At 44.5% G+C, this 12,210-nt stretch overlaps 1 protein-coding gene across 1 annotated transcript in view; it reads right to left on the bottom strand.

Annotated features, from left to right (window-relative positions):
- LOC133348754 (dynein axonemal heavy chain 10-like) overlaps positions 1-12,210 on the bottom strand; it is a 105,660-nt gene that overhangs the window by 5,334 nt on the left and 88,116 nt on the right. Inside the window, 10 exon segments of the mRNA XM_061561713.1 lie at positions 4,204-4,365; positions 4,684-4,829; positions 4,969-5,149; positions 5,299-5,466; positions 6,161-6,372; positions 7,637-7,768; positions 8,548-8,719; positions 8,854-8,949; positions 10,349-10,558; positions 11,896-12,096. Of these exon segments, the coding sequence (XP_061417697.1) occupies positions 4,219-4,365; positions 4,684-4,829; positions 4,969-5,149; positions 5,299-5,466; positions 6,161-6,372; positions 7,637-7,768; positions 8,548-8,719; positions 8,854-8,949; positions 10,349-10,558; positions 11,896-12,096 (1,665 nt within the window). The 3' untranslated portion in view covers positions 4,204-4,218.

The following is a 12,210-nucleotide window of genomic DNA, read 5'->3' as shown; positions in this document are numbered from 1 at the left end:
AACAATTCACCGTCTCCTGGAAGTGAACCATGACCTCAGATTTGAAGGTGCTGATCTTCATCCCAGCCTCTTCACACCCGGCATCAAACCATTCAAGTTAATGCTAGAGATCACACACTGACGAGGACGTCATCTGCAAAAAGCAGCGACACCACCTCCATGGGCCTGTAATGGATACTCTCCATACCTCGGCTGCGCCTTGATATCCTATCCATGAAAATCACAAACAATTGGAGACAAGACGCACCCGTGGTGGAATTCAACACCCACAGTGAACGACTTTGGTTTAACACCAAGAATACGGACACAGCTCTCACTCCGGGAATAAAGGGAACGGCACGGGTACATCATACTCCCGCAGCACCTCCAACAAGCCATTGCGGGGAACACGGTCACATGCTTTCTACAAGTCTACGAAGCGGAGGTAGATTGGAGAAGCATACTCCCATGACCCCTCATATCTGTGAGAGGGAAAAGTGCTGGTCCATTGTTCCATGATCATGACGGAATCCACATTATTTCTCCTGAAGTTGAGGCTCAACCACCGAACGGAGCCTCCTCTCCAGCACTCTGGCACAAGCTTTATCTGGCACACTGAAGAGTGTGATTCCTCTATAGTTGGAGCACACCGTCTGGTCTCCTTTTTTAAATCCTTTATATTAAGTTAGCTTGGTTGCTTGCTTGCTTGCGCGCTTACGACCGTGCAAATCTTTCGGTCGTTTTTAACCCACTTCTCGTGATCCAATCGAGCTGACATTTTCCACACAGACTCGTTGTGCGTGACAATTAATTTTCGTGAAAAAAAATTTGCTAAATTTTTAGGAATTTTTTTTTATATTTAATTACCAATTGCTTAATGCTGCCAGGCAATCATCTGACCCATAGGTGGCAGCCATCTCAAGCCAGAGGACGAGAGGACTCTAGCTGCCACGCATATAAAGGATTTAGAGTGAAAAACTTTGTTTATATGGGTTAATTTTTTTAAAAATGGGAAGCATGACCCGATTTTTCCAATACAGAGTTACTATACCCGCCTTTCATGCAACATTGAAGAGGCGTGTTAATCACAACACTCCTACACTGTCCAGCGCTTTCATCAACTCTGGTCAAATCTCGTCCACCCCAGTAGCTTTGCCACTACAAAGACCCTCAACTGTCACAGCGACTTCAGCAGCCGTGATGGATCTGACCCCCCCAGCTGTTTTCAGGGCTCCCTCCTGAGAGGAGGGCATGTCCACCATGTTGAGGAGCTCCTCAAAGTGTTCCTTCCACCTCTCCTTAGTTGAGGTCAATGTTATGCCACCCTTACTGAAAACAGCCTGGACCACGCCCCATCGACCCCTCCTAAGGCGTCAGATGGTTTGTCAGAACATTTTAGAGGCTGCCCAGTTGTCCGTCTCCATGGCCTCTCCAAACTCCTCCCATGCCCGGGCTTTCGCTTCAGCGACTGCTGCAGCTGCCGTCCTCTTGGCAAGCCAGTACCTTTCAATCGAGTCGGGAGACATTTTTCCGAGCATAGCTCGGAAAGCCTCCTTCTTCAACTTGATAGCTTCCCTCACCACTGGTGTCCACCAGCGGGTCATAGAGTTGCCGCCATGACAGGCACCAACTGCCTTCAGGCCACAGCTTTTCGCAGCTGCATCCACAATCGAGGTCCTGAACATCGTCCACTCAGACTGAATGTCCACGACCTCCCCTGGAGTGCAGGATAAGTTTTTTTTCCAGAGTTAGAGGTTGAAATAATTCTGCACTGGGTCTTCCGCCAGACGTTCCCAGAAAACCCGCACTATTTGTTTGGGCCTTCCACATCTATCTGGTCAGTGCCCCAAGCATAGGATCCAACTTACCACCAGGTGGTGATCAGATGACAGCTCTGCCCCTCTCGTCACCCGAGTGTCCAGAACATAAGGCCTTAGGTTTGATGATACAACTATAAAGTCAATCACTGACCTTCGGCCCAAGGTGCTCTGGTACTAAGTACACTTATAAGCATTCTTGTGTTCGGATGTGGTGTTTGTTATTGACATTCTGTGACTATCAGAGAATTCCAATAACATCTCACCGTTCGGGTTTAGATCATCATTGAAGTTGCCCAGTAAGACTATTGAGTTGGTAGGCGGCACTCTGTTGAGCACTGCACCCACCATCTCCAAGGCCGAATACTCTGAACTCCTGTTTGGTGCATAAGCACAGACAACAGTCAGGGTTTTCCTTTCTGAGAACCGAAGTCTCACTGAGGCGACCCTCTCGTCCACTGAACAACACCCAGCCAGGGGCTTGTGAGTATTCCCACACCCACCCGGGGCCTCTCACCAGGGGTTACTCCGAAATAGGGAGACCACCCCCGATCAAGAAGTTTGGTTCCAATGCCAATACTGTGTGTGTAGGTGAGACAGCCTATATCTAGTCAGTACCTTTCCACCTCCTCCGCCAGCTCTGGCTCCTTCCCCCCCAGTGACGTGACATTCCGCGTCCCTATAGCTAGTGTCCATCGCTAAGGTTCAGTCCATCTGAGACCATCTCTATTCCTGCCAAACTGGCATCGCACCCGCCACTCACACTTTGTCCTGCGGATAGTGGGCCCACAGGACGGCGCCACATAGCCATTTTGGGTTGGGCCCGACCGGGTTACACGAGTCACCCGGTCACCAGGCACTTGCCAGCGAACACCACACCCAGGCTTGGTTCCAGGGGTGTGTCCCGATATCCCTTGTCCGGGCGAGGTTCTCTGATTTTTGTATTATTCTAAATGTAATATTAAACATGTCGACATGCCAGTCTATTAATGGAACCTCCATTATTTTTGAGGATTCCTAGGCCATATCTTTGGAAGAACTTCAGACATAAGGATGACACTTCACGTGATAATGTCAGAGTATTCCAAGAATACTGTTTCAAGCAGAGTCAACTGTGCAAAGAAATGTGCACAAATAAATACATGTACATGCTGACAGCTGCACACAGGCACAGGCACATGAAAACAAAATCTTTCCCAATGTTATAAGTAAGCAATGTCATCCTCCGTGGCAATATAGAGCAACTGCACTCCGGGCAGAACAAGTTTGACACGATTATCTAATTTCCATGGACATATCAATGGAAACTATATGGTAGTTGAGTCGAGTTGACCTGTGCCCTGGCAGTGTAAGGTGGCCAGGACATGGCAGCATGGTAAGTGGGTTCGTGAACCTCTCTGTGCGTGGATTGTCTCTGGATACTCTGGTTCCCTCCCACATACAAAATGTTCCTTAAATGAACAAAGGCGCTCTATACATATAAAACAAGATATTAAGCCAACCATTTCAATGCATGACTGTCCTGAATCTGCATTAGGCATTGATAAATTAGAAGATGGGTACAAACTGAGCAATCATTGGAAGGACGTCATCAACCAGGTAAAGTCTTAACTGACTGTGATGTTTCCATCCTACCTGCCTATGTCAGCTGTTATTTCCGACTGTGTGTCTCTCTCTCTCTCTGTGCATCTCTCTCCGATCTCTACTCCAGTGACCCGGGTGCTGCTGCGGGGTCCACTTTCTGCCCCGCCTCCTCCCCCTCCCCCTTCTCTCTCCCCCCCCTGCAGCCGATCTCTCAGATCTCTCCAAGTGCTGCCTGGGGGTCTATTTTCTGTCCCGCCCCTCTCTCCCCCCACCTCCTCTCTCCCCCCCTACTGCCGAGGCCTATATAACCTCGTGTCACGGCAGATCTCTAGCCTACTTCAGCAGTTTTATCTTGCCGTGGTTGTCCCACCTGATGAAGATTGCTTGTGTTGCGATCGAAACGTCGTGATCTATTATTTTTCTACCTACGTGACTTTACCAAATAAACCAAAGAGTATGGATTCCTGCATTCACGAAAGATTCATATCAAGATTAAATAAAATGATTACATGATGTATTGTATAGGCACTCAATCATGTAAAGAATGATTCAGGGATTAATTTCTCATTTTCTGGGTTGCTGATAGACCCAAGTAGGAAAGTGAGTAGTAGCGACGGTCATACTGGTTGTGGTATGCCGGGTTGCAGAAATATTTTCCGGGTTGCCAACCCATACAGGCTGCACTGAAACTAAGCCCCGAACTGATTCCAGCTAAAGGAATGCAAAATTTCCTTTGCTGGCTCAGGAATTGCAATGGAGATGATGAGCAATGTTGGAAAAAGTTGTGTTGTATGCAGGTATGCAGTACTCTTATCCAGTTTACCTTGGCAGACACATGTCAGCTGGAGTTGAGAGTGAGGCACACTCCTTGCAGGATCAAGTGAGACATGTGCTGGGAGGTGTGCAAGTCGGCTTCAAATACCAGCCCTTCTCCCATCGCGTTTCGTCTCATTGATGTCACGTATACGGGTGTTCGAAGAGTGTTCTGCGGTACAAGAGACACCATTTGCAGCTGAAGACACTTCATCATCATCATTAACACCGCTTTACGAATGAAAAATAAATATTTCTGTAAGCTAATGGCCTTCAGAGTGGAGAGAGAGATGGACAGAAGATTGTGACAACAGAGACAGCAGTGCATCACTTGTATTGTGGCCTATCAAGTTTTAATTTATACACCACTTCAAAATCTCTATAGCATATGCCGTCCTCTCCATGAGAGCTACCAGCACCAAAGCCACTCTCACCACCCCATTTTTTTCACATAACAGATCATTAGCATGACTGTATTTGTCCAGTTTACCTGGAGTTTCACTAAGCGCAACTGGGTCGGAATAATTTCCATAATTGGGAGCTCCACAACAAGTACTTTTGGTCTACTGCAAACCAAGCATCGTCTCTCTATGTCCCAGTCAGCTCCTTCCAAGTACAGGCCAGACACAAAGTATCCTGGAAACACATCAGGAAACTGGATTAATGGTGGGCAATCAACGAAAAAGTTAAGGCATATGTGTGTGCTAGTGAAACAAAACTGCAGTCCCAGAATAAAAAAAATGACATGGTAATTTTATAGAAAGTGTTCATTGACCTTGCCCTCGGCGTTCTGTGATCTCCTCAGCTCTGCGGTAACCAGTAACTTGTGTGTATAGGGTGGACCTGTCCAGTGGCCATGCATTTTTGTGGCATGTGGTCTGGACAAGGGCAGTCAGGTAAGACTCTGGAATGTGCAGCCCTGACAGCCATATCACATGTGGCTCTCCTTCAGATATCTATTCATAAGAGAAACATTTATTGAGATAAATGCTCAGTGCAAACCATGACGGAATGGTCAACAACGTTACTTATCAACAAAGTGGTGTATAGTGTGTCGAGTTGACATGCTTGCTCCCTATGTAACTGATGAAAAGCAAGTTCCTACCCATGATGAGTACTGGTCGTGTCTGCGCTTGAAGTGTATCATCCAGTTTCCAAGGCTCTTGAGCGTGTTGGGAGCAAGCTTCCTCCAAATGGCTGGGATCTCTCCATTGAACAGGGATTGGGCCAAGTCATCCAGCTCACTGCTCATGCCTACCTCACCAATCAGTGCCTGCGATGAAACAAAACAACCATAAAGGTACTTTACTGATACATATAATTATTTGAGGGATGCTACTACAGTGTGATGGTTAACACGTTGGACTTGCGATCCAGACCACACCAGTTTGATTTCCCAGTGCAGCAGTTGATATGGGGCAAGTTTCTGATATCCTCCCCACCTCTGTTCAATATGAACAAGTACACCACAGGTAGTCGATCGAGTGTGGTTGGATAAAGTGTGGGTACTCCTACTTCTTCCAAGATGTCTGGGAAGCTTAGAATAAACCTAAAACTTTCTATTGGGGCAATCTAGAGCGCTCTCTAGTGAAACTCCTTATGTTAGCAAAAGCACGTAATCACAGGGCTAAACCTTTGCACTATTTAGTTTAACACGTAGGCTTTCGCGACCAATATCATTCATAATAGAGTTTTTTTGGGTTAGATCGCGTAACTATATAAATGTGTCGTTAACACAGAACATTTTAATTCGTCACTAGTACAGCACACCGGTGTGTTGGAGAGCCAAGCCACAACATTTACAATCTGAGTATGACGTTTCGCCAGTAATTACAACTAGCTTCATCAGGCGACAGCCAGATTTGTGGAGAAGTCTAACTGATGACCATTATTTAAGGCTATATTTATTGAGGATACTTTTAGATTCCATTACTTTTAAATTTCAGGATACTTTTAAATTCCATTACCCGCTGCAACTCGTTGAGGGATCTGCCCATGCAGATGACAAGACGGTTGAAGCGCTGCAGCTCCTGGAGGAGTACCACAGTGGGTGGTGAGATGTCACTTCCCAGGGCCTTCTTGATCGGGTCCAGGTCAAACCTCATGGGCAGCCTTTGCTCAATGTCCCCGGACACTTGAGCAATGAAGTCCTCACGGCTTTCTCCGACACTCGTGTCTCCTAATGGTTTAAACAGTGTTCACCATTTTTTGTTGTTGTCGTCAAAATCACAAGATGATAAATGTGTGAGCACATTGCAGGGATGCACCAGTCGATCATAAACTTTGACATTTTTCCACTATAGCAGGATTATAGTCATGATCAGTCTGAGGGACAGGTATATGTACAATGTATATGTGCAATAATAATTTACACGTGTAATTATATGCGTAACATATACTGTGGCATGATGATGGCAAGACTTTTGTTGTCTAAACATTGATATATAAAAATCCTATTGTGTGAAACCAGTGTTTTTATGAGCACCTTCACTGCCAGTCACACCTTTGCTATCCAGTGTGAATACTGGTCACGTGGTCAGAGAGACCAATGAGGTCAATACAGGCGGTCTCCGGTTTACAACAGACTGATTTAGCATGATCCACATTTACGACATTTATGTAATGCCACCATGGATTAATTCACGATACAGAATCTTGATTTACGATGCATCTTCTGACATGACTCCGGAAATATTTGAACAGTCAGTCTGGTTTCCAATGGGACTTGGCATCATTCATTCATAACGCATAGTCAGCGAAGGACAATTGCTCCAAACGTGTGACCTCTTGCGACAGCATTCGCATAAGCTGCGCTTGCTGCCGTACCAATGACTTAGCGTGGAGCTTTTGTTATTCTCAAGCGTTTTTTGTGGATTTTTTACAATTAAGCCCTGTTAAATAGGGCTGATAAAAGGAAAAACACATCGGCAGCTGATGTTTCTGTTTCTACTGTCTATGGGAAAATAGGGTCCGATTTACGACGAGGCTTTTCCAGGAAAGCATTGTCATAAAAGCGGGGACCGCCTGTATACAGAACAAGTACTGTATCTACCAAACTCAATAGTTAAATTCAATTCGCTCTTATATGACAAAATTGTAAAACATACTTTACTTCATTATGCAACTCCGATTAGCACGGTTGGCTACGTATGGTGCCAAAGAAGTTCAACATACATACATTAAGCTAAATAACAATGCTGATAGGTAGGAGATGGAAAGAGCTTGAGGAGTTGAGAGGTTGTGGGGATTAGTGTCTAGGATCTCTATTGTCCAAGGCAAACACATTCACACATTCACCCATGTCATTTTAAATGACACAACGACACGGCGTCATGATTCTGACAGATTATCACCCCCAGATGTCTTTATTGACCGTGTACAAAGGCTGTGCACACAATGTATTGCCCTGACGTGCACTAAAAGCAATGACTACAATTGCTTACCAGTTTGCGGTTGCAGTTCCACCAGGTACCTCCACATGTCACATGCTGCCTGGGTGTAGTAGCCGATCTCTGCATTTGGGTGCAGCCCAAACACTTCTGGTGTGTTCGCAAGAGGCATAGATTCAATTGCATCTATGAAAAAATTAAAAAAAAGTTTGGCCTGTAAAATCTAACCTTGCTGAAGTTAAAAGTTCCAAGGTTGCTGCATGTCTTTCAGAGGGATGATATCGATGTTAAGACATCGAGCCAGCACCTCTGTTTTCACCATGTAACAAGCAACCTCTCAGAGAACAGGTACCCATACCAATGCACTGATGCAGTAGCTTGACTTCAAGTCTTAGGATTCAATGTTTATCAGCTCATGTCTATGGTATGGATTATTTGACCACATATAAGACATTTAATTCGTCAACCAATATGCCTCAACGATTTGTTTAAACCTAAGACATTGATATGGACTGAAACTAGTCTTATAAGCATAGTCTGGCCTGTTAAACCGAAACTGGCTATGCTGATGATCTGTACATAAGCAGTCACCCTACAACGTAGAAAAGAAACAATGAGCTGTAGTGGTCCATAATAGAGTTTTTTGGGTTGGATCGCGTAAATATAATTGTGTCATTAAACCCGCCACAGCCAGTTAGTATTTGAATTGTAAATGTTGTGGGTTTACTCTCCAACACATCGGTGTACTGAACTAGTAACTAATTGGCATGTTTTGTTTACGTGACAAACTTTACTAATTGGCTGTGTATGGTGGTGGCGGGTTTAACGACGCATTTATATTTACGCAATCTAACCCAGAAAACCTCTATGATGTATATTGGTCACGAAAGCCTAATACGTGCTAAACCAGCTGTAGTGGTGTTTCAAACATTGGGGGAAAAAATGTGTTGACGTTCGCAACTTACCAACATAGCTGTCATTGGGCCCAATGGGTGGGATTTTGTAGTCGACATGCTCATTGTGAAAAAAATGGAAGGGCTGATACGTGTCGAAGACAAAGTCTCCCAGGTACTCATCCAAGTACGTAGTCAGAATTCGCTGATCAAAACTGTCTAAGACACGGCCTCCATACACCACCTGTGCAACAACATGCAGCATTAGAAAGGTACAGTGCACGTGACCCATCGATATGTATTCAAATGCAATCGCATACTGAGTATAGAGTATCATCAGTGGACATGTCCTTAAAAGAAATACATAAAAATACCCACCTGGCCTATCAGGTACTTGAGGTTGTCCCAGGGAATCTTGCCTTGAACTCGCTGGTGTGCCTTGGTTAGGTATGTGTTAAGAATTTCCATGCAAACCTATGTACAGACACAGGTGTTTTAAAGTTTTGCTTTATAATGTTCATCACTCCTTCATTGTGAAAAAGAATGTAAGATTCCTTTGTTTATAACCAGGTGTGAGCCCAATGCTGCAGGACGTCCCTGATGTCAGGAAGCCCGGGGTAAAATACCAGACAAAGGTAAAAACTTTTACCAAATTATAACAAAAAATTGGTGCAAAACAGTGTAAATAAAATATGAAAATTGGCTAATCAACAGTTGTGCCAAACTAATGCACTATGTACTAATGCAAACATTAAAGCATAAATATTTAAAACAAGCTGGCAAGACAATCCATTAAAAGGATTTGGCTATACAAAGACATTTCTGCACCAAAACAAGCAGCAAACATGAAAATGAATGCACACGTTTGCACGTAAATACAAATATGCACGTATTCCATGCACACACCTGCTAATATCATATCGGTACACAGCATTTCATTAGAGATTTCATAAAAAAACGCTTTTTCAAGGTATTTTATTGCGAATTTTTCCAAAAAGTATGCGGATTTGGAAAGAGGTATTGGTAAGTGGAGTAGTACATTTTGTAACAATTGCTTTATGGGTTTGTAGCTTTTGTGGCATATTGTGCCAGAAAACAGATATGTCATGGGCATAGCAAGCAGACCTTCGTGCTACCCGTAAAACACACAAACAGCAGTGTAAAGATATTTGCACATTCGTTAAAACTATAAGAGCAATAAAACACATGTTGACAAGCAAAAAGTAAACCACACCTTATAAACTGAACAAAAACAACCTTATACCATAGACTCCTGAATAATAAACTGGATGCCTTATCATTACTATATTTTCTAATGACCTCTTCCTCATGCATAGACTAATAATAGGGGAGAGGAGTACAGTGAGTTATATGGAGATCCTGGGCAACAGCGAGGGAATGGGGGCACTGGAAGGAAGAGGGTGGTGAACCCACGGAGTGTCATGGCTCATAGGTGACTGATGTCCAGGGCTCTGGGGCTGATTCTGGGTAATTCCTGGGTTGGTACTGGGCTCGCAGAGCCTGCTTCTCAATCCAGTACTGCATAAGTATGATCCATGCTGTCCTAGTAGACATTATAATCAGCCATGATTAATCCACTGCTGGACAAAGGCCTCCCCAGACTCTCACCATCTCTCACAGTCCTACGATGTATCAATCCACCTAATCCCTTTTCCAGGATATGGATCAAAATTAGAGGGAGGGATACTCTTTGGTTTTTTCGGTAAAGTCACGTAGGTTAAAAAAAAGAGAAAACAAATAAATTAAATCACGACATTTCGAAGGCAACACAAGCCTCCGTCTTCAGGTGGCACCGCCACAGCAAAAATCACTGTATCAAATCTAGAATTAGAGGGAGGGATATGGTGGTCACCTGGAAGTCAGACCGATTGAAGTTGTAGGGGACGTTCCAGCCAATCTTGCCGTACTTGCGACGCTCCTGCACGACGGCGTGGAAGAAGGCAAGCGTGAAGACGAGATGGCGGAAGTCAGGGTGGGGGCAGTCCGACAGTGCCTGGTGCGACACCTTGAAGTACGTCGCCCTCAGGTTCAGCTTCAAGCCACTTGGGGGCTCCGTTACGACCTGGTGTGCATTAAGGCACAAAGCAGGGAAGCACAAGAAATCAAGACAGATTTTTGAGAGTTGAATAAAAATCAAATGTGTTTTCGGGTTGTCTCGCATGTTGTTCGGCATGATGCTCAAATGTTTTGTTCCATCTGCTGGGAGCTTTTTCAGGAACTGAAGTTAAGCAGCTTATTTTCTTCCTCGATTGGATATTGTTGTTAGCTGCTGCTGGTGTTGCCAGGTCTTGACTTTTGATTGGGATCAGCTCTCTGATGTGCACCTCAATTCAGTGCCAAACAACACGCGGTACAAGCCAAAAATAAGTCAGAGCTATATATACAGCACAACCACTAAAATCTAAGCAGTAGTGTTGAATCCGAGTTTTCGGTGTGTGTGGGGAGTGTTTGGCGTGATGATTAGCACCCTCTTCTTGGTTCTTTCGGTAAAGTCACGTAGAAGGAAAATAATAAAATAATACAAATAAAACATAATAAAATAATTCTCACGACGTTTCGGCCACAACGCAAGCAGCCGTCTTCAGGTGGAGAACAGGTCTGTCGAAAAGACAGAGTCTGAATGGCACGCCCCAGGCTTGGAGACGGCTGCTTGCGTTGTGGCGGAAACGTCGTGAGAATTATTTTATTATGTTTTATTTTTATTATTTTATTATTTTCCTTCTACGTGACTTTACCGAAAGAACCAAGAAGATGAATCCCTGTAGTCACGAAAGCTTGAAATCGAGATGAGCACCCTGCCGCACGTCTACGATAACCAAGACCTGTGTTTAACACATGGCTGGTATATTGGCAATTGGTATCGAAAACCCAGCCTTGGCCTCCATAGCTTAAAATTAGCGACTGACACGGTTATAGTTTTAGTTTTATGCTTAAGAGGAATTGTATCCTAAAACCATCGTTTAATCCACACCACAAATAAGAAAAGCATTATCACAGATAACAAGATTAATACTCCTTTAAGCCATTGATTTGCTTATCTCTATCATGGTGCCCCCATACCATTGCAGGTAATGAATGCGTGTACTTCAATAGAGTATATCAAGCATGCGAAGGAAGTTTAACATATATAGATCACATATCATGTACATGTGTATACATGCACAGCCCTTTAGTCAATCAACTTCTGGATGAGATCCTCCCCACACTGGATAAGTAATGGTGTTTATTTGACCATACTTCACCACAATGGTAAGCGAGGGTACGGTTAAGGCGGGCAGCATAGACATTGGATTACAGCAGTACAGTACAACAATGGATGTGTATGTACTGCCTTATGCTGACACTGTAGCTCCACCAATTAAAACGTGTGTTTTATCCCCAATCCATTGTGTGCTTTGCCTTGAAAGATTTCCGCAGGATGCCAATGGGGAAGAGAGGAGTTGGCTCCGTCGTGAGCCACACACGCAGGTTTGGGTGTGGGTTGTGAAGCTTGCCCAGGGCCTCCTCTAGATCTCTGAGCCACCTCACCAACAGGTGGCAGTTCTGCAGCATCAGCCACAGGCCCCGTGCTGCTGCGTGCTCCAGCAACTTTAGGGCTACCTGTGTGCGCACAAGCAACGCAGTTACAAACCCACAATTGCACAATGTCAACTCACAACATATAATTTCATTGTTCGCCTACAACAATCACAATGTAGCATGCACATTTGGATT

Source organism: Lethenteron reissneri, chromosome 28, assembly GCF_015708825.2.
Source record: "Lethenteron reissneri isolate LAM-NWPU_2019-01 chromosome 28, ASM1570882v1, whole genome shotgun sequence".
Lineage (NCBI taxonomy): Eukaryota > Metazoa > Chordata > Hyperoartia > Petromyzontiformes > Petromyzontidae > Lethenteron > Lethenteron reissneri.
The sequence above is the reverse complement of the archived record's forward strand: the minus strand, read 5'-3'. Positions and strand labels throughout refer to the sequence as shown.